This window comes from Artibeus jamaicensis, unplaced genomic scaffold (assembly GCF_021234435.1).
Source record: "Artibeus jamaicensis isolate MK-2021 breed Jamaican fruit bat unplaced genomic scaffold, CSHL_Jam_final contig_718, whole genome shotgun sequence".
NCBI classification, from domain to species: domain Eukaryota; kingdom Metazoa; phylum Chordata; class Mammalia; order Chiroptera; family Phyllostomidae; genus Artibeus; species Artibeus jamaicensis.
In genome coordinates, this window is record NW_026521936.1 from 2,610,239 (window position 1) to 2,632,476 (window position 22,238).

General features: G+C 59.0%; 1 protein-coding gene across 2 annotated transcripts; it reads right to left on the bottom strand.

The window, feature by feature from the left end:
• Positions 1-1,032: 1,032 nt before the first annotated feature.
• On the bottom strand, positions 1,033-21,814 carry ZNF282 (zinc finger protein 282). 2 transcript variants are annotated; one of them, XM_037127335.2, is made up of 8 exons: positions 21,526-21,814; positions 19,139-19,558; positions 12,882-13,008; positions 12,218-12,337; positions 9,815-9,934; positions 7,893-8,006; positions 6,714-6,827; positions 1,033-4,071 (listed from the first exon to the last, which is right to left on the bottom strand). In XM_037127335.2, exons 1-8 carry the CDS (start codon positions 21,688-21,690, stop codon positions 3,293-3,295), a joined length of 1,959 nt encoding a protein of 652 aa, XP_036983230.2. In that variant the 5' UTR covers positions 21,691-21,814; the 3' UTR covers positions 1,033-3,292. The 2 variants fall into 2 exon arrangements, with proteins under 2 accessions (XP_036983230.2, XP_053527887.1); XM_053671912.1 differs by having other exon boundaries at positions 9,815-9,928; positions 21,526-21,788.
• Positions 21,815-22,238: the final 424 nt, after the last annotated feature.

Below are 22,238 nucleotides of genomic sequence, written 5' to 3' on the forward strand. Positions count from 1 at the left end.
CAGAAAAGTATTCTTTTAACCCCAAATAATACTTTGAAATGCTTTAAAATATCTACCTTGGCCTTTAACTCTTCTACTGTGTGATTTATCTACCGGATGCATTAGCCCATGTGCACCCATTTTTTGGTTCAACAAAGTTCACAGGTCACAGCCTTATTCCACTTAGTAGAGACGCCTTCTGGTCGGTTCCCTCTGCTATCCTGCAAGTCTCCAGATGGCAGGGGCCATGCCCGGTGTGTACCTTCTGGGGGGGCAGAGGAGGGGCCCCCCGGGGAGCAGGCCGCATGAGGCGTGCAGGTCGGTGAGAACCCTAGTGTGAACACACTTGGCTCAAGCCGCACCCCCTGCGGTGTATACGTGTGTGTGTGTGTGTGTGTGTGTGTCCCACATCTGATAACGTTGTCGGCTTAGCATCTCTTTCCTCTGTGCCTGTCGCCTTGTTTCCTTTGGGGGGCGCTCTCCAGTTCTGAGAGAACTCGGGAGAAGTTCTTAGTAGCCCTGGCCAGGCCGGGGGGAGGCGGGGCTGAATAGTTTGGAGCATTGGTCTGCACACCAGAAGGCTGAGGGTTCGATCCCTGGCTGAGGCACATGCAGGAGGCAACCGGTCGATGTTTCTCTTGCTCCCTCCCTTCCTCTGTCTCTAAAAATCAATAAAAACATATCCTGGGGTGAAGATTAAAAAAAAAAAAGCTTTTAGCCATGGATGCTTCTCAACAGGGGAAGAGGCAGGAAAGCAATCGATGTTTGTCTCTCTCCCCCACCTCCTTCCTCTGTCTCTAAAAATCAATGAAAACATATCTTTGGGTGAGAATTAAAAAAAAAACAAAAAACAACGAAGCAGCAGCAGCTCTCAGCCGTGGATGCTTCTCAACAGGGGATGAGGCAGGAAAGAGTTTTACTCTTCACTGTGTCTCTCTTTTTTTAACCATTTGAATTTTTACTGCATGCATTTTTTTAAATTAAAAGTTAATTTTAATGAACACATCAGAAGGAAAATAAAAACCCTCCCCAAAGCAGGCCCTTCAGAAAGCAGAGCGCAGGGTCCGAGCTCCAGGTCCTTGCTGCACGGAGAGGTCCCTTGGGTGGCACCACCTCTGATCAGTTCCAGAGCCGAGGTCACTCTGGGACTCTTGGGGGGTAAGTGTGAGGTCCTGGTGCAGCCGAGGGGGCGCTTGGGGCCCCAGGACCCACTGAACGGGGATGCAGGGACCAGGTACTAGATATTGGCCCTCTCACGTGGTCACTAGAGCTCTTTGGGGACCAGCTCCTTGAGGGCAAAATAGGAACTTCAACGAGGTGCTCAAATGCTTCAAACCCGTCTCCGTGATTTCTCCCCCTTTCCCTCGGGTCTTTATTCTCTTAACACCCACCCCCCAAAAAAAATCTGTGGGTCTTATTTTCCTCGATTTAGATTACAAATTTGATATTCCACATGCGCCTTTGAAAAGCAGGACACTGCCCCTCCCCCCCCACCGAAACGCACACTGGCCTAGAGGGTCCCTTCTGCTCTAATAAAACTCCATTGAACTTGTCTATGTTTAATTTCTCAACTTGTTTTCTTAACATTGGCCTCCTTCAAAAAGAACGAAGGGGAGGCATCCCGGGTGTCGCATCTCAGTGCCCTGGAGGCCATCTGCACGAGGCCACGCGGCAGCCCCCTCGGTCTCGTGAACATGCAGTCTGCAATCCGGACACCTTTTATTTCATTTCAAGAATTCCCTTTGCATGGCAGAAAGGGGTCTGAGGGGAGCCAAGCTGCGTGGACTAGGGAGGAAGCGGAGCGCTCACGAACGTTGTGCCAGGTGCTGGCTGCCCACTGTGCTCCCGGGGCGGCGGAGGCGGCGGCGGGAGAAGTGGGGCGGATGGGCGGAGCAGGAAAAGTCATTCTCGACACAAACGAGGGTCCTGGGGCATGGCACCCCAGTCCAGTGCCTGGCCATGCAAGACGCAGAAATGGAGACTGTGGCCCCTGAGGGCCACGGAGCATTGCACCAACACAGGGGAGTCCTTGGGGCGCCTCCCGAGGCGCCGGCAGGGTCTGAGTTCATGTCCACGGGCAGTTAACGGATAGCACCAGTGGGGCGGCCCAGGGCAGGGCAGAGACTGAGGCTCTCGGCCTCTAGCACCCACTTGCCTGGCCCTCCTGGGGAGAGACTCGCTTCCGCGACGGCAGCCCCTGCAGCGTGAGCCGCGCGCTCACCACTTGGCCCCGGAGAGACTGGAGTAAATCACCAGGGTGAGGTCTGACCCAGGGCGCAGGCTGCCCCGGGAGGACGGGTCACCGCCGCGCAGTGGCGGGTGCTGCACCATATTGAGGGGCTTGGAGGTGGCGGGCTGGGGGACGGGGCCCTGGGGCCCGAGAATGCCCACACAGGAGGAGCCTTTCAGAAGCGCAGCCCGGGGCCCGCTGCAGCCCGCTGTGCCCCATGCCCAGGTGCCCCACGAGTGGTCCCTGGTTGCTTCTGACTGGTTTTGGTGGGTCCGGGGCAAGGGAGAGGAGAGAGACCGGGAGAGGCCGGGCCAGGGAGGCCTGTCTCTCAGACATCGGAGGTAGGCCGTGTGTGTGGTGGGGGCACTGCGCCGGGCGCCGGAGCCCTGGGCCCAGCTCCGCCGGCTCTTCTGGTGTGATCCGGGCTAAACCGTCCGACCTGCATCTCCTCTCCTCGGTTACCAAGTCAGGCAAACCCTCCCCCACCCGCTGCAGAGGGATAGGCTAAGGGTGAAAATAGGTAACGGATAGAAAACACGTTTAAAAAAGTACAAAGCGCTATTGAAACGCGAGGCAGTGTTGTCGCCGTGGAGGTGGTGGTATCCCCTACTTAGCGCGTCCCTCTGCGCGGGCGCACCTTGGCTTCCTCCTGCCGCCTCTCACTCTTCGGACCCGATTTCCTGACCTCAGGCTTCCGAGACTCCCTGGTTGCTTCCCCCACCGCCACCTGTGCCCCCAGCGGCCCAATGGGCACAGTAGGTGTCTGAGGGGGGCGCCGGAAGCCTCTCGTCACTGTCCCTCTGGCCCCTACCCTGCGGGAAGCCGCTCAGCCGCCCCTTGGTCCACTCTGCGAGATGAGCTGGGTGGGCTGTCCATTCAGGCCGGACGGGTCTAGGGGACCCCCGCCCAACCACCGGGGACCCTGTTTAGAGTGCAATTCCTATTCCCGATTTCCAGCAGGTGGCGGGCGGAGGGAGGGAAGGCGCACCGGGAGCCACGGGCAGGATCCCGGGTGGTCAGGCCGGCCCCAGGCCCGCCGCACCCCTGCTCCTGCCGCGGGGCCCTCCCTCCCCCAGCCCAGCCCTAGTCTCGCTCGGGCGGCGCCTGCAGGGGCCGCGGGGCCCCGAGGCCCGGGCCACCGCTGTGCACCCGCAGGTGGTCCTTGAGCGACTCCTTGTAGCGGAAGCTCTTGCCGCACTCGCCGCACGTGTAGGGCCGTTCGCCCGTGTGGATGCGCTGGTGCTTGAGCAGGTTCTGCTTGCGGATGAAGCTCTTGCCGCACAGCGCGCACTGGAAGGGCCGCTCGCCCGTGTGCAGCCGCTGGTGGTTCTGCAGGTGCTCCTTGCGGCTGTAGGTCTTCTCGCACTCGGAGCACTTGTAGGGCCGCTCGCCGCGGTGCGTCATCTGGTGCCGGATGAGGCCCGAGTGGCAGTTGAAGCTCTTCTCGCACTCGGCGCACTCGTACGGCCGCTCCTTGGTGTGGCTGCGGTGGTGGATGATGAGGCTCTTGCGCACGCCGAAGCACTTGCCGCACTCGGGGCAGGAGTAGGGCTTGCTGCGCGCTCCGTGCAAGAGGCCCCGCCGCAGCCCGCCCCCCGGGCAGCAGCTGCCGCAGCCCCCGCCCCCCTCCGGGCCCCCGCCCGCGCCCCCGCCCCCGCTGCCAGCCTGCGCCCCGCTGGCTGCGCCGCGCTCCCCGGACAGGGCCGTTGGGAAGCCTTCATCCAGCAGCCCCGCCGCGCCCCGGCTCGGGGGCCCGCCCGTGCTCTCCGCCGCTGGGGCCTGGGTGGCGGGCAGGCTCGGCGGAGCGGGCTGCGGTGGCGGCGGGACTGGGGCCGGGTTCTTCACCAGCAGCAGGTTGTCACCTAGGGAGGAAGAGACAGGAGACGTGATACACTGACAGCGCTCTCCCCGGAACCTGGTCCCTGCGAAGCGCACAGGTCCTTCACTAGTTGTCTCTGTGGCTTCGTGCGAGTCATAGGCGATCTGGGCCTCAGTTTCTCCAACAAAAATGAGGGGATTGAACAAGGCAAAGGGTCATTTTCCATATGCTTCTAGGGCCCCCTGACCTTCTGACCTGCCCCAAGCCACCTGTTGGTGAGTGGGTAGCTCCTAGGTAGGACAGGAAAAACATCCAGAATGCTGAGGGCAGGGTGTGTGTGTGTGGGGGAGGGTGCTACCTGGAAGTCACCTTCCAAGGCAGAATTGCCTGGAAATAAAATACAATAGATTAAATTGTATTCTCACATTCCAGGCTAATTTATTTAAGGAGAGACTCTCTCAACTGGAGGGAATTTGCCAGAACTTATCCAAGGTGAGGAGCTTGCCTGGAGACCAGCAGCAGTGGGCTCTGGGACTCCACCCCACACACACCCGCACCCCTCTTTCCACTGGGCCAGCCGCCTCCCCACGTGTGTAGCAGCCCGCCCTCAGCTGGGCTGGCAGCCCCGCCCGGAGGCCTGACCCCATCCGGACCCTGGCACATGGGACTGGGGCTCAGTAACCCAGTGGCTGCCCAGCCGGCCTCCCCAGGAGGCCTGTCCCTGCTCCTGCAATGGTGCCTTTCTCTTTGCACTCCCCCCAACCTCCCGGCCTTCACCCCTCCCCCCCACCCACCCAGCCCACGTCCCCAGGCCAAGTTCCAGGTCCTCCGGTACCTGGGGGTCAGTGGGCACAAAACCCCTGCTCTGAGCGTGGGATCAATGACCTTAGGCCCAGGACGCCCTCCCACTGAGGAGCTGCCCGTTTGCTACTAGATTTAGGAGTCTTCTCATCCCTCTGCCCCCCACCACCTCCCCAAAACCCAGGGGGACATCCTCTCCCCTGGAGGGCCCCCTCCTGCACTGAGGGGCAGCCCATGGGAGAACCATAAAGAAGGTGACACTTGGCCTCTGTCCCCCACCTCCTGTGGGCATCCCTGTCTCTCCTTTGCCCAGGACCCATCTGCTCCCTGGAGGCCACTTCTCGGGCCATGTCTGCCACACTGCCACCCTCCCCCATGCTGGTCAGTGTCTGACTGAGCCCTGTTCCCCTGGTATGTCACCCCTAAACAGCCTGCCCCTCTCCAGCCAATCACAGCTGACCAGCGAAGAGCTGTCCACACCAGACCCTGGCCAGGGTGGAGGGGGCGCAATGCTCGGGCCTCCGTCTTGAACGCCCAGGACGCCGCCTCCCATCCCGGGCACAGGCCTAGCCTGGCTGCTCCCTCTCCCTGTTTGCCCCCTTCAGTCTTCCGAGGGGCCTCTGCCCCAGAGGACCCCGAAAAAGCACTTCCACTCAAGCCTCCATCTCTGGTTGGGTCACCCTGAAATCCGACCCAACGCAGGCCGAATGCTGCTCTGAAGACTCCGCAGACGGTGTGAGCACTGGCCCGCTTCTGTCTCCCCCAGAAGTTCTCCCTTCCCAACCAGCTTAGCTCTGTGGTCAGCACCAGGGCCACCCATGGAGAAGCCCCGGACCCCCGCTCCGTTCTGCCTGCCTGGGCAACCCCAGCGCTGCCGCTGTTTGTCTCACAGAGAGTGGGACGCATGCACTCGGGTTTGAAATGACCCACGCCCTCCGCTCTGACGTGGGTTTTGCACTCTTGGAGGGTGTCGGGACTACGGACTCAACACTCTGATCAATCAGAAGACACTAAGTCCGCTCTTGTGAGGGTGGCGAGACTATTCTGGCCAGGAACGAAGTTGAGAGGCTTCAAATAACACCCCGCAGACCCCAGCTGGGTGAGACGTTCAGTAAGAAATCTGTTGGGGGAAGTCCCCTCTCTCCACTGGGGTTTCGGGACCCTCACCAGTGACCCCAGGGTGTCAGCCAGGGCTGGCTCTGGCCAGCACTTTCTAGGTGTGAGCCTCCGGCCCCCGCTCGGGCTGCACAGGCCCTGCGGGGTCCCAGCCCACTCTCCTCTCTCCTCTCCCTGCTGTGATGGGCTGAACTGCAACCCCTGACCCCCACCCAACCATGGGGAAATCTAAGCCCCCAGGACCTCAGAATGCTACCTTATTTGCATGTACGGTTCTGGTGAATGGAATTAGTTAAGGTGAGGTCACACTGGCGTGGGGGGGGCCCTGATCCCAAATGACCGTGTCCTCAGAGGACGACGGCCTGGTGAAGACGGAGGACTGAGGTGATGCACCTGCAAGCCGAGGAACCCCAAGGATTGCCCGCAAACACCAGAAGCTGGGAAGAGGCAAGGAGGGCTTCCCTGTGGCTTTCAGACAGGGCACGGCCCTGCCAGCCTCGGGCCTCCGGACTCCCGGCCTGAACTCCCGAGCTGTGAGGCAACACATTTTTGTTCTTTGAAGCCACCCAGCGTGGGAGGCTTTGGGAAGGCAGCCCTGGGAAATGGGCACACGGACCCTCCTCCTCTAGGAAGCAGGGAGCTCTCCGGTACAGACCTGGGAAAAGCTACCACAACAGAACAGCGCCCTACCAGGCGGCAGCCTCCGGGAGCAGCCACACCTCTGGACGGACACCCAGGGGCCCCGGGGGCACCACGAGTATTACTCACTGGGGCCAGAGTCCAATCCGAGCTCTCCTTCCATTGAGTCGCGCGGGGCCCACGGGTACGGCTGCTCCTCCTGCTTGATCCATGATAAGATGTCATGGGCTGAGATCAGAGACTCTGTTCGTGGAAAGAAGGCATCTTAGAACCTGTTCATTCCCGCTGGGCAGCCCGCCGAAGGTTCCAAGCCATCCCACCCGCGCACAGGCTGCTGCTCCAGCTCTCAGGGCGCGTGGAGGTACCTGTGTTTCATTTACTGGTGGTCTTCCCCTCTCACCCCTTCACAAATGGGGTCTCCCTTGTGCTCGCTACATTGCCAGGAGCTCTGAGAGGAGGAGGCGGGTCCCAAAGTGTGTGTGGCGGCAGAGCTGGGATTAGAACCCGGGTCTCCCAACTATATCCACTGAGCCCCAAAGCAGCCAGAGGGCAGCCTGGTCTGGGATGGCCCACAGGCCCCGGGGGGATGAGGGACTTAAAAATCAGCGCTAGCCGAAGCAGGGAGCACAAGTCAGTATGAGAACTGCTCCTCGTCAGGAACCTTGGCTTCCCCTGCTGCCCCGGAGCCTCCCGACCTCCCCGTTGTAAAGTGGCCGAGCTGACGGTCTCAAGGAACCCTAGACTTCGTATCTGACCCCATCTTCCTGGGACAAGATGTGGGCTCAGACTCTGGGGTCGCAGCTGCCGAACGAGACGACACTGGCGTCCTCCGGGCCTTTCAGCCATGAGAACACACGTGTGAGTGCACACACACGGACGGGTGGGGGGAACACCCCCATTAGGCTTTCCCCTTAGGCCTGGACCCTCCCCAGAAGTTTTCCTGGGAGACATCTTGCGTTCTTCACGCAAGACAAATTCCAGAAAATGTCCGTTTGCATTTATAGAAACCTACACAACTTTCAGAAGCCTTTTTGGTTCTATTTATTATTTAAAAATAAGCGCCGAAGTCATTTTAGTGTTAGTGACATTGACGCAGCCAATTACCAATTAGCAACTCCGTTAGAAAGCCCTCCTCTACTTCATTAAGTCGTAGTCTAAAATCTGTACGGAGTTGCTAACCGAGGAAGCAGTTGCGACTCCCTCAGCCCTCACTGGCCTTTGACCCAAAGTGATCCAATTGGCTGGGTCTGCCGCAGTCACCGAAGTCCGCAGACAGGCGCGCCCAGTTCGGCGGGACCCCGGGCTCACCCGAGTTGGGGTCCGTGGGGATGTCTCTCTCGGCCAGGTCCTGCTGGTCCCACACACACGGGTGCTCCTCCTGCTTGATCCGGGACAGGAGGTCCTGGGCGGAGGCCGGCGAGTCTGCACGGTGGGGGGGACACACCAGCAAAGGGGTCAGGGGACACGGAAATGGCCACACATCTGCGCTTTGAGTAAACCTCTCACTTCGCGCAGTTATGTCTTTCCCCTGCAAAGCGGGTGCAATTAACTTATGCTCATTAATGGAAGGGTTAAGTCCGCTTGGCCTCAGATGATGGAGATTTTGCTGCACACAAGTGGATACTATTGGGGAGTGACGTGACAGTGACTTCAAGAAAGAGTCCTTCTGTGCTCTGGGGACTGAACTCCTTAGAGGACGTTCATGATTGAGCACTGAGTACTGAGCACCAAGTACTGTGCACTGAGCACTGAGCACCCCCATGGAAACAGGTATTCCATTCCTCATGTGGGGGTTTCCTAGGAAAATGACACCTTCCAGGAAGGCTTTTTAAAAATATATTTTTAAAAACAATTTACTTTTAAAGGGGAAGGGGGGCAGAGAAACACTGATAGGTTGCCTCTCGAATGCACACCAAACCCGCAACCCAGGCATGTGCTCTGACTAGGAATCGAACCAGCAACCCTTTGCTTCGTGGGACGATGCCCAACCAACCCAGCCACACCAGTTGGGGCAGGAAGCCCTTCATTGTAACCATTTTCATGGGATTCTTCTAAGACGTGTTCTACATCTTTCTTCTGCAGAGGTCATCATAACTCATTTGCCCTCTATGGCCCTCTCAACCCTGAACTATCTCTTTGAGACAGTAAAGCTGCCATGCCCTAAAGGACTGGGTGAGGGGGACCTTCCTCCCCTGGCCGCTGTCTCACTGTGGCTGTGAGGCTTTGACTAAGGCAGACCAGGCCGCTGGAGCCCTAACCTGTGGACAAGTAAAGAGCTACCAGATGTGGGTCTATCTGCTGATGGTGAATTTGGAGCGTCCACTTGACTGGACCATAGCGCCCAGGCATTTGGCTAAACAATATTCTAGAGTGAAGGTATTTTTTAACGATGACATTCACACTGAACTCAGCAGACTCTGAGTAAAGCGGATGACCCTCTATTATGAGGGTGGGCCTCGTCTAATCAGTTGAAGGCCTTAAAGAAACCACTGCTCCCCCGCCCCCTGAAGAAGAGGTGCTTCTACCAACAGACCAGGTCTCCAGCCTGCTGGCCTACTCTGCAGATTCTGCATGTGCTAGATTCCACAGCCCTGGAAGGCAATGACTTCAAATTATCAATCATTCGATCAGTTGATCAATTGATCGGTCTCTCTACACACATGCACACACACCGTCGGTTCTCTGGAAATCGCCAACACGCCTCTGCTCTGACAGAGCTGTCGCACAGCATCGAGCTCAGCGCCATATCAGAGGTCTCTCCGGGCTACCCGGACCGCGGCCAGTGGGGCCCACAGGCCGCAGCCCTGAACATTTGTATGGAACAGTGAATGAATGCTCTTCCCGGTCAGGTGCAGGTCTCAGGGACCGAGACAGCCCCCCCGCCCACAGCACCTCATAAAGCGCTGCCCTGGTATTGCCTGTCAAAAGGAACAGGTGAACCCTGGTATGACAAGGAACAAAGAGAACCGGACAAAGTAGGCCCAGATGTGCGGGCAAGCCGCCACACTGTGTTTCGCATCTGCGCCCCACGAGGAAACCCTGTCTCCCCGCCCGCCCTGGACCTATGGGCTCTTCCAGCTCGGCAACCTCCCTGCCCCACCCCCTTTCCACGCTCAGTCCCGCCCACGAAGCCAGTCCCGCCCACGAAGCACACAAAGGCTTAGGAGCTGCAGACCCTGCCGAACCTTCCCTCTCCGTCCGTGGCTGGGGCAGCCGCTGGGCGCGCTCACCGGTAATGGGCTCCGAGGGGGCGGCTCTCTCCTCCGGGCCCCGCTGGCTTCGGGCACACAGGGCTTCCTCCCGCTTCACCTGAGAGGACCCGTCCTGGGCGGGCACCAGGGGCTCTGCTCCTGGGGACACAGCGTCACATCACTGGGTGTCCTTTTCCTGAGTGACTGTCACCCCGGACGCTCTCGGGGTCAGGAGCACAGCAGACCGCCCTTGCCAGGCAGAAGCACCGGGGTCTCAGGCTCCTGTGGGTGACTTACAGGGGACCCCAACCAGCAGAAGGCCCTGGGAGCAGAGAAGCAATCAACATCCAGGACAAAGGGGTGGGCCAAGGCACAAAACGGGGTGCGAAAGGCCAGGAGAGAGTTCCAGAAACAGCCCCGCGCTGGTTGGATGCTAATTAGAACTAGTCTGACCTCTGTGTAGGAGTCATCTGTCCTTGTTTGTCCCCCGAGTCAGAAAGGGGGCCGACAGAACACAGACATACAGACTCACACAGACACACACCCACGCACGTGTGTATAATTAGCAAGGAGTTTGACTGGACAAAGAGATACAACCCCCACCGCCCCATACATCCTGGGGCACAAACAGTGACATTTCCTGTGCATAGCCCCTGATAGGTGACAAGAGGGCATTTTCTCCCGGTGCCCTGCCGCCATGCGATGTGCCAGCCCCAGCAGCAGACGGCTCGGGCCACAGGAGAGAGACTGGGGAGGAATCGGAAGACGTGGTTCTGGTTTGGACTCTGCCCTCGGCCCTGCAGACGAGTCACTTGACCCCTCTGGCTCTGTCTCCTCGTCCTGTTTGTAAAACGGGCACAGGGGTCCCTGTCCTACGGGCACCGTGAGGGATGACAACTCTGGGCCTCAGACCCGGACTCAGGTGGTGGCAGGTTCCAGGTATTTTCATTGGAAGCATCTTTGCCACCAACATCTGGGCCACCAGTATTTTCAGGGGACAACAAACAGGCCACAAGGCAATTTCAGCCATCAGCGGTAACAATACCAGAAAATAAAAGAGGGACACTAAAAAGGATGTAATAAAACATGAAAAATTGATAATAAAACTAAAAAGACTTTATAGAAATGAAAATACACGGTCTCTGAAGTCCTTCATTCTGAGCACTAACACATTTTTTTCCTTTTTCATTCATCTCCTCATTCCACACACAGTTTTCTTTTTGCTACAATTTGTTCTCTCAGTGAAGAGAGGTTACCCGCTTCCGAAGAAAGAATCAGTAATTAACGCTCTTACTGAGGCTGTTGTGAATTAGAGGCTGTCTTTCGGATTTGCACAGCTTGGTAACCTTTTGGGGGGGATGGGCGGGGGGATGGCTACCCACCGAGGGGTCTTCATCAACCTTCTAGGGAACCACGTCCCTGCGTTCTGACGTCACACGTAATTTTTATCATCAGGCCTGTGAAGATCACCACACCTACTTGTCACCGTAGAGACCACTCAGAGGGACAAGATTTATATAACAACATGATCCCCGGCCAGGTGGCTCAGGGGGTTAGAGCGTCACCCCGATACGCCAAGGTTGGCGGTTAGATCCCTGGTCAGGGCACACACAAGAATCAACCAACGAAGCCGTAACTCAGTGGAACAACACATCGGTGTTTCTTTCTCTTGCAAATCAATAAATACAAAGTTAAAAAATTTAAGAAAACTGTGAGAACCTCGTCGTTGCAGAGGTGAAGCCAACAGCCAGCTACTTGGCCTTTCATGGTGAAATTGCCGAGGGCCAGTTGGATGGTGACATGGATGTGGCAAAAATACCAAACAAGGGGACAAACAGGTGACGGTTATGCGATAAATCGGCAGAGAACACAGTTCGAGCACCAGATTTCAAACTGGGCTCTGTCCAGCAGCTCGCAGGCTGGTGAGACCCCAGGGGGCCGAGCCAGGACTGGCAGCCGGGCCCCCCCAGGGAACACTGAGCAGGTGCGATGCTCCGGGAGCTGGGCTCCCTCAGGCCGAGTGAGGGGAAGGGCTGGAGGGGTGGGTGAGTCTGCTTGTGACGTGGGGCTCTCTGTGAGGGCAGGGTGGCGACCCTGGAGGTGACACCTATGCAGACTCCCCTTCTGCCCTCCCCTGGCACTGCTCCAAGGTCTCGGGCCTCCCGCCGCAGATTACCATTAGGCCCGGGATGCCTGGAGCCTGCCCGGTCCCCATGTCCCTCCCCAGCTGACCTGGGCGTCCAGAGCTGCCTGGCTCTAACCAGGTGCCGGGGTGGGCTTTCAGGCCCTGAAATCTCGCCTGGAGGTGACCACCCCATTTCAACGGTGGCAGAACTGGCCCCACAAGCGACTCAAGAGCAGCCCCTGTTGAACTAGGGCAAGGGAGATGGGGCTTCTCTCCCCCCCTGCCCTGGACCTGGGGGTGTTTTCGGCTGCTATCACCTGTGTCCGGGTCCATCAGGATTTCTCTCTCTTCTGGGTCACGCTGCTCCCACACGCAAGGCTCTTCCCTGGGCTCCGCCTGGGACGGGGCCTCCGGCTTGGGCCCTGGAGCCTCTGAATCTGGAACAAGTTGGAAGGAAGGAAGGACCGAGTGAAGGTGACCAAGGGGTCACGATCCAGGGTGATGGCAGAACTCTCCCCTCCCCCACACCCCTTCCCCTCTCCAGCCAAATGCCCCTCTGGGTGGTAGCCATGATATGAGCTGGTATTTCTTATGAGGAACCTGAAAACAAGTCCACAGACTCCCCAGTTCCCGGCGTGGAAACAGCTGGTCTCAGACAGCCAACAGCAGGCCGACTGCCGCTTACCAAGGCCGCTGGGACGCAGCGTGGGGTGAGGCGCAAACGATCCTAATTGCGTCCCAAAACAGCGGGGGAGGGGTTTGATTCTACAGTCCAAGGCCCTGTCCTGGCTTTTTAATCTTCGTCCTGTGAGGAGCCATTCTACCTTCCTAGCATTAGAGGCAAATCATTGGTTCCTTGAGTTTCCACAAGCAGGAAACAGCCCTCCCAGGTCGGGGGAAGGAGGGCTGAAAGCGAGCTGCACCTCCCCCCCCGCCGACCCCCCGGGACTGCTGGCCACGGAGGCAGGCAGGTGGCCTCACCCAGGGACACGAGGGTCTTGTAGTTCTCCTTCACCAGGTTGTTGTACAGCTCCTTCTGCCACTCGTCCAGGTTCTTCCACTCGTCCTCGGAGAAGTAAACGGCAATGTCGACAAAAGTCACCGGAACCTGGGCCAACGAGAGTTTTCCTGTGACCCCTCCACACCTCCCCTCTCAGACCTCGGGGCCCACTGGACCTGGAGCCTGGCCTTTGCTCTCCAGGACCCCCTGCCCTCCTGGCCCAGCCTGGTCCATTGCAGGGTGTCAGTCACTCTATTCCTGATCTCCTCATGCTTCCTTTTTTTTTCCCTTTAAAGCATTTACTGCATCCTTTGTAATTTCATTTCTAGATGACGCAGCCCTGAGGAGAGAGCTGGAGCCCATGTGTAGCGTTTGGGGCTCAGGGTGACAGGGGTGTGGCAGCTTCTGAGTGGCTCTCGGTGAGCCAAGTACAGTCCGGCCCTGTCACGAAGCCTGTATTTCTGGTCAAGTCACCTCTATGCGTGCAGTGACATTTCTGCCTCTACCGGGGTCAAATCTAAAGGCGTGCACCGAAGCCCCGCGACCTTTGTCTGCTTGCTCCGCACTGTGTCCCAAGCATCTGGACGCACAGGGCTTGAAGTTGAGATATTTGTGGAATGTGCTGAATTGAGGTTGCCAATACTGGGTAGCTCCGCTGTAGCCTGAGTCATCTACCATCTCACATCCGTCCGTCCCTTGTTATCTGAAGTGGTCTCATCTGTTATTTAAGCTGTTATTTCCGTTTGACGAGGATGCGTCTCTGTCACTCACCAGCATGGCCTTACCTGGGACCCAATCGTTCAAAAACGGTTTCACTTCCACGACTTTCACAACAGAACTTCCCTCCTCTGGCCACAGAGCCTCACCTCCCACCCCTTTCACATCCCCAGCGGGCCGGCCTTTCACCCTCATTCTGAAACCCGGCCCCTCAATTCTCTCTCAGGCCCTCATCCCTGTCCATCATCTCCTACCTGCCCATCCAGGCCCCAGCTGGCACACACAGCACCTGCGTGCACACGAGAGAGAGACAGCCCTCGGCTGTCAGGCCCTCCGGCACGCAGCTTGGCGGGGGGGGGGGGTTCGCTTCCCCTAAACTGGAAAGCTCAGCCCTTGTGCCAGGTGCTCATGGCCCCGAGGGCGCCCTGCACAGGTGCAAGGTGTGCACACCTGTGCGCCGGGAAGAGCTCACCAGCCGCCTTTGGAAACAGACTCCCTGGACCCGCCACCAGACCTGGGCAAAGCCCCAACTGGGGGAAACCATTACAGACTGTTTTCTTCACTGTACTGCCCTGTGGCTACATGACAGTCACCAAGTTCTGCAGGTAACACCCATCATACATTTACATCACTTGTCTCAAGGCTGCTCAGGTAGCCTCTCGCTGATCGGCACCTCTCCTGGTCATCTTCCCCGGGAGTCTTCTTTCGAACCCTTCCCTGGCCTTCCCTGTCTGTCCTTGACCCAAGGAGCTGTTGGCAAGCTCCCTTCCTTGTTGAGCCAACCCCCTCGCTACCTGCCCTTCATTTATTTCTCCTCCTCCCCCTGCCCGGGAAACTCGGCCCACAGGTCACTCGGGCTTTCCCACCTCGGGGCCCCCAACCCCAACTCTGCTGCCTCAAGCAACGCCACACTCTCTCTCCACCTGGAACCACTCCACACTTGACCCCTTCCACTGTATCTAAGAGCGCCCGCTCTCTGGACCACACCCTGGAAGGTCGTCCTGTTGTTAACCCTCACACCCTCTCCGACCTCTCTGAAAGTTCACACCACCTTCGTGGAATTTTCTTCCTGCTCGGTGTCCACAGCGATGCTGCGTCCTGCACGCATGACTCTTGTCCTCTTCACGGCTTCCTTTGCCTCTGCCAAGGCCGAGGTCCTGCCCTTCCCTGTGCTGACAGCACTCTTCGACCTGCCTGGTGCCCTTCAAGGTGCACATTTCGACAGCCTTCCGAGCGGCTCCACGGAATCACCTTCTAAGCACCTCCAACTAAGCACGCTCCAAACCAAGTTCACTGTCTCTTCCGACACCCCTACTCCTCTGCCTCGCTTTACAGGCCCCGTGGACGGCCAGCGTTCTGGGATCGTGCCCATGACCAGACGCAGCAGCAACGAGAGGCACAGAGCACCTGAGAGCCAACAGCCTCCCTGGATCTGACCAAGAGAATGTGGCAAGTGCGGCCAGGATCCGCGGAGAATTCCAGCTATTCGCACGCACGTACACGCTCACGGTGCTTCACGGTTGCAGGGGGTTAAAATACGTCCACAAATTCTCCAGACAGTTTCTTTAACAAGCAGAGCCCACTTCTCTCCCCCTTGAGTGAGGGCGGGACTTAGTAACTCGCTTCTAAGAAATGAAGAAGTGAGGAGGAGCGGCCTCTGAGGCGAGGAGGCCTCAGACACGCGTGAGCTTCCGTGCTCGTCTCTCCCTGATTCACGCACACGCTGCGGGAAGCCAGCTGCCACGTCGGGAGGGCGCCCAAGCAGCGCTGTGAGCGGCCCACGTGGGGGGAACTTGGGCTCCTGCCCACAGCCGAGCGAGCAAGCCTCACTGGAGGCAGACACTCCTGCCACCGCCTCCGCCGGGCCTTCGGGTGACCGGACCCCCACTTGACAGCTCGACTGCCACCTGATGAGACTCTGAGCCAGAGCCGTTCAGCAAAGCTGCTCCTGGACTCCTAACCCGCAGACTGTGCACGATGATACAGAACGATTTTTTCAGGCGGCTCCATCTGGGGGCGACTTGTCACACAGCAATAGGTAACTGATACATAGGCCTGTCCCATTAGCAGAATCGATGCGTCCTCACGACCCCACACACTAAGCACATCATCACCTCGTTTTCCAGATGAGGACACTGACGCTCAGAGAGACTGGGGGAATTTCCTCAATTATTATTTACTTACAGTTCCCTTCCTTCAGAGGAGAAACTCAGGCAGCTCAGCAAGAGCGAAAAAACATACCTGACCAGTACCCGCAAAGCCAGGATGCAAAGCCAGCCCACCGATTCCAGGCCCCACACCCGGTCCATCACTGTGTGAGGGCACCTGGCGACTCAAGGGCCTCAGCTCCTGCTCCAACACACAACGGGGCCACAGGAGCACAGAGCACCGAGGGGAACGCGTAGCCCGGACAGGAGAAGGGGCCGCGTGTGGAGACGCCGGCTATACGGGGAGAGCCCTGTAAAAGCCATGCTGGAAGCCGGGTGCCGTGGGCCTCGGTGGAGGGGCCTGTTTTCGGGAGGAACCAGGCCACTGTTCCAGCTCGGCTCTGTGCAGCCCCAGCAAGCCCTTGACAAACGACTCCTCTGGCGGAGTCACTGGGTGCTGCCTCCACAGAGACAGGCGGGGACCACCCGGTCCCGGTGTGGTGTGTGAGGTCTCACGCGGGCACTTCTTCGCACGGACTAGCACCCGGGTCCTGTTACAGGCACGGAGACGCGGCAGCGAGCCAGGCAGAATTCACACTGTGGTCAGAGAAAACCACCCAAGGGGCCTAAACAGCTGCCTGATGGTGTAAGTGCTTGGAGAACAGGAGAGTGGGGACAGACAGGAGTGTGTGGGGGGGGCCGGGGGGCTGGGGCTCTCTCCTGGCCAAGGACGGGCACGCTCACTGAACAAGTACCAGCTGAGCAGACTTGGTGGAAGCCACGGCGAGAGAGGGAACTTTTCGGTGGAGGGAAGCCCCTGGGGGAGGGAAGGGCGGTGTGAGGGCAGAACAGCAGAAGGCCACCGGGCCGGGAGGAGTGGGCAGAGGGGCGGGGTGGAGACGGGGTTGGAAGGGCGGTGGGAGAGAGCCGGCCAGGGCAACGAGGGGGCCTAACGCCGAATCAGGGGCGGGATGGGGAGGAGCCGTGGGAGGGTTTTAAGCAGAGGGCTAATGAGACTGTTGATATTTTAGAAGGTCCCCTCTGGCCCCTCTGCTGAGAATAGAGCGCATGGGGTGGGGGACAAGGACCGAGACCAGGAGAGCGGGCAGGAGGCAGGGCAACGGCCAGGTGAGAGGCCAGGGCGGTGGGAGCGGTGGAGGCGGCAGCAACGGTCGGGCTACGGATGCTATTTCAAAGAAAAATCAATGGTGTTTACCGAATATTAGAAGTAGGTATGACAAAAAGGAAGACATGTGACCCCAAGGCCCTGCCCTAAGCAAACGGAAGGAGAGCGTGTGTCCTCGCCGGACATGAGGACAATCTTTATAATAAAAAGATTAACAAGGACAGGGGCCGGGCAGGGGGGGTCCGCCCTGACAGACCCTGTTAAACCTCGGATATTTACCGACACCCCGGGGGAGAGGCTGAGTGCGAATGTGGCATTCACGGCGTGGGCAGGACAGAGAGAGAGAAGGAGGAAAGGACGGCCTTTGGGGGCTGAGGGCACACGGGCAAAGCTGACGGCCCTGAGACTGGACAGAGTCGAGAGCGAGGGGGCAGGGAGAACGAGCCGCAGGTCAGACGGACCGGGCCCACTCAGCGCACAGGAAGTCGGGAAGAGGAGCGGAAACCAGCAGAGACGAGCAGCAGGTGAGGCAGGGAAAGAGCCCAGGGAAGTGTCCTGGAAGCCACACGACAGGTGTCTCAGGGAGGGTGTGGTCACCTCCATGACGTGCTGCGGACAGGGCCACCAGCTTTAACACCGCAGATGTCATCAGGGCTGGGACAAGACCAGGAGGGTGGAGAGGTGGCCTGACCGGGGGGGGGGGTGGCCCGAGGAGCGCGCTACAGTGACCAGCTTTGTGCAACACAGAGGACGGAGGAACACGGCAAATGAGACCCCGTGGAGGAGGCGGCTGCGGACTCCAGACAGTGAGAATTGCGACAGGAAGGATGGTCCCGTGCCTCCCACGGATAGAGTGCAAAAAAAAAGGGAAGAGACGGAGGAGGGACCTACAGATTAAAAAAACAAAAACAAAAAAACGAGGGAGGCAAAGCAACCACAGTGGATAGACCTTAAGTTCTAATTTAAAAAAACAACTGGGAAAAAAATGACATTTTTGAAAGAACTGGAAACGTGAACACCGATTGGATAGTTGAGGAGGTTAGGCTTTTGCTGGGCTGAGACTGTTATCTTTAAACAGAGTCCTGACCGCTTCGAGCCACAGACTGAAATGCCTGCGATGACTAGTGTCTGAGGTGGGTGGGGGTTTAGATGAAGCAGGGCCGGCCGAGAGCTGACCGTCGTTGAAGCTGGGTAACGGGCTCAGGAGAGTTTATTCTACTTACTTTGGTGCAGGTGTGAATTTTCTATAATAAAAAGATTAACAAGGGAGGGAGTGAAAGTGGGGAAGTGAGAATCGGGGGCATACAGATGAGCCACTTGAGTTCCGCTCCGGAGGAGAAGAGAACCGAGGCACTAGTTGTGGGAGATGCAGGGACCGGGGGGGCTTTTCTAGTGCACGGCCAGCCAGTCCCACAGCCAGGGAAGAGCTGATGATGCCGAGGAGAAGGGGGACAGCTGCCATGACGTCCTGGAGTAAGTGACAGGGGGACAGTGAGCCCACAGGAAACAGGACAGGCAGAGTGCACGAGGAGGGCGGATGGACAGATGCCGTGGGTGCATGGGGACGTCGCCTGTGAGTGACTCCGTTTTCTCGGTGGACTAGAAAGCAGGGTCGTGCACCAAGGGTGTGGTGTTGCCGAACCAGGGGACGGCGAATGCAATAGGACCCGGAGCGTGAACTCTGAACGGAGAGCACAGGGATACCTGGGGGAGGGGAAGTGGCCATGACTTCCAAGGGATTCCAGTCAGCATGGGTTGGGTCCATCTCCAGCCACAGCCAGATAAGCACATGCAAAGATAACCAATGGCAAGTGGTCCCAAAGTCAAGGCCAAGTGGAAAACCCACACATGACACCCAGACATCCCAGGGAGGGTAAAGACTCCGAGACAGAAATAGGCAGATTCTGTGGGGACCAGTGGTACACCAGCTCACAGAGGGAGAATAGAATGTTCCAGGCCTGACGTGTGAGAGAAACATTGGTCAGCTACCTCTCGTAGGAATCTCGACTGGGGACTGAACCTGCAACCCGGGCATGTGCCCTGACCAGGAACTGAACTGGTAACCTTTTGCTCTGCAGGACAGTGCTCCAACCAACTGAGCCACACTGGTCAGGGCTAAGAAGACACTTAAAGCTTAAACACCAGGAAGCCAGAGATGTTTGTGAGGAGCACTGACAAAATAAAATCAAGGTTTGTTTACCTGTGCAGGTCCCTACCTCCATCCCTGCCCCTGGGGACCCTCACATACCTTGGGGACCTCCCCCTTGCTGCCCGGGGGCAGCCGCAGGACCCAGAAGTTCCTGTTCCTCAGCAGGTTCTCCATGTTCTCCAGCCGCCTCTGCAGCAGCCCGTACTCCTGCAGCAGGGTCCCCAGCACGGCCCACTTGCTCTCCATGTGGTTCCCGAACTCCACGGCCGTCTTCTCGCAGTCGGCCAGCTTCTTCTCGGCCGTCCCCGTCCGTCCCTCCAGATTCAGCAGCTGGCTGGCCTGGGCATCCACCTTCCTCTCCACCGCTTGAATGGCGGCCACCACGGTCCAGAGTGAGATCTCCGCCGTGGGCAGCTGGGGCTCTCTCATCACGCGGTCAGGGAAGACGGGAGCCCTGTCTGGGAAGGGCGGGAACTGGAAAGGCATTGGTCGCCGGGCATCCATGTCCCATTCTTGAGCCTGGGTGCAGAGAGAGAGAGTGGGATGAGACCCCGTGTGCGAAGGGACGGTGGCCTAAGAGCACAACTGGTTAAATGCCACAGATCCTCTTTCTTCTGCTGAGTCCCCGCCCCTCAGGCTAGGGTGAGCAGGAATGTCTCTGGCAATAGCTCCCACTTCGAGTCAGGCTGGTCTCACCAGTTCACCCACCTTGACCTTTGGCCTAAAATGTCACACATGACGTTCTTTGGATAGAACGGCTATTTTCCCTCAAAGGCAAGACTGAATGATGAACTCTTCAGAGTGGCCTGGTATTTTCCGTTTCAGAGCTGCCACAGGGCCACAAGAAACAGAGTTTCGGTCCCTGCTGCCGATGCCTTCCCAGCAGGGCAATGCCAAGGGGCGCACCCGGGCGCCCAAGCAAGAGAGCAGGCGAGCGGCCTTTTTTCCATATGTGACTATTGTGTTTCCAAAATGAACATAGGGCTTGCCAAAAAAGTGCATTCAGGGAAGGAGGGGACATCCCTACATGGAAAAGGAGACCTCCCGGCCCCCTTCCTGTCTCTTGGGGAAGGGTACCCCATGGCCCGGGGCCTCCCTTGACTACCCCCCCTCCAGCCTAGGCCTTCACTGTGACAGGCAAGAGCCCATGGGTGCAGGTAGGGAGCGAAGCCTTATGAACGAGTGAGGATGGAGACCGTCCACTGCGACCCGGGAACTGCCCCACATCGTACCAGCACCCAGGGCTTACCAGCCAATGGCACCAGGGACAGGAGGAGGTGTCATTGTCCTCCCTGTTGCTGCAGAAGAGGCCCTCAAGCTGGGCAAAGCAGAGACCGGTGGCTTAGAGGTGACCTGGGACAGGCATGCCCAAAGAAATGCCCTCTCTGACTGGGAGCAGCTGTGACAGCCACAGAGGAACACCCTGCCCTGTCCAGGGAGTCACTGACGTGGAAGAAAGAGGACAGGGGCTCCGGGCTCGCAGACCCGGCTAAGTAAGGGGTGACAGACAGTATTTCCATCAAAGCTATGCCCATGGGCTCATTTAGTCTTCCCTCCTGTCTGGCCCACAGGAGGCGACAAGAGCTGACAGGGGAAGTTGAGGAAGTCACCAGGCCCAGCTAACTTTTCTGAGGTTCGCAGACCTAAAGCTGCAGAACCATCACACACACTTGTGGCCAGACCAGGAGATCAGCAGGGAATTCTGGGGGTCCGGCTGGGTGGGGGGGGGCCTCTCTCAGGACCGCGGCCTTGGCACACAATTCGGGGGCACCGGCTGTCAGGCGCGCCTGCACAGGGGTCCTGGGAACCTTTAGGAAATGACGGTGCCTCCTCGTAACCCCGGGGCCGCCAATTTAACCGGTCTGGGATGAGGCTTTGGGGGCAGGAGTCTTCAGAGCGGCTCGGGTGATTAGAATGTGCAGCCAAGTTTGCCTACCGCGGGAGAGAAGGCAAAGTCACCTCTCAGCGGCCCCGGCGCACCCGGCGTAAGGGAAAGTGAATTACTCGTCACGCTCGGTGAAAGATGGAAATACACTGAACACCGCTTTCGGCACAGCGGCCACGGAGTAAACCTGCGGAGGCGGCCCGGGGACTGCCAGCAAGCCTCCTTCCCGGCAGCCGTGAGTCCAGGCCGGGGCGGAGACGCGGTTGCGGCTCCGCAGGGTCCCGGGAACCACGCGTTCCGGGCCGCCCGCCCCCGCGGGCCCTCTGCTAGGCACCGGTACTGGGCCCGGCCGGCACGCGGCCTCCGGGGCCTGCTGCTGGGTGGCGCGCGGGCCCGGCCGGCCAGGGCACCGGGGATCAGGGCCGGGCCTGCTGCAGGGCCCACGGTGCCCGCCCGCCAGGCGAGCCCGCCCGCGCCCCGACCGGCCCGGGGCCTCCGCGTCCGCGCCCGCACGCCCAGGGCCCGCGGTGCCCGCAGCCCCGCAGCCCCGCCCCCACGGCCAGGCGGCGCGGCCATGGCGTTGGGCTGGGGCTGCACCCACCTGCATGGGCGGCATTCCCTCGGCCATTTCCCCGCGCAGCGCCGGCTCCTGGTGGCAGACCTCCTCCGGGGGCAGAGCCTGGGCCCAGCTCCAGCTCCCGCTGTCCAACCCCAGCCCCTGAATGCCCAGCTGCTGAGGCTGCGGCCGTGTTGACACAAACTGCATCCTGGGAGTGCTGTTCCCCGCTCGGGCCGGCCAGGGAGAAGAAGAACGGTTTCCAGGCGCCTTCCCCCTCGCCGGGGCCGGACAGCTCCATCTACAGCCCGTAGGAGCAAACAGTCCCCTTTGGAGGCGCTCCCCGCCCCTCCGCAGCCAGCGCGCCAGCCAATGGCTTCCGAGCTCCTGCCCGCCTGCGGGACCGACGGGGCCACTCCCCGGCCAGGGCCACCGCCACCCCGAAGTGGCCCTGGGCGGGTATGCTCTTTAGTGCCCTTCAGTGTGAGGTGGCCTACCCTAACGTCCCAAACAACGCAGGGTATTGATTTCTGCCAGTTCCGCAAATGTACTGGGCATCCCAAGGAAAATGGTGTCTGACCCTTTTGAAAATTTTGCAAGAATAATTGTGCTCCGGACTCTTTCTTTGGTCTCTCCCCTCCCCTCACTCCTTTGCAGGCTTCACCTCCCCACTCTCCCTCTTCCCAGTTCAAATTCACCTGCACCACCAGGTCCAGGCCTGTGCCTTGGTCTGGACGATGGGGAAGTGATCTGGGCTA

Excerpts from the sequence above, each read along its gene's own strand:
- ZNF282 (XM_037127335.2), bottom strand. The coding sequence starts at position 21,690 with ATGCAGTTTGTGTCAACACGGCCGCAGCCTCAGCAGCTGGGCATTCAG. Across the intron at positions 8,007-9,814 it reads CCCCTCGGAGCCCATTACCG|ACTCGCCGGCCTCCGCCCAG; the intron begins GTGAGCGCGCCC and ends CCCACCGTGCAG. Across the intron at positions 4,072-6,713 it reads CGGATTGGACTCTGGCCCCA|GTGACAACCTGCTGCTGGTG; the intron begins GTGAGTAATACT and ends CTTCCTCCCTAG.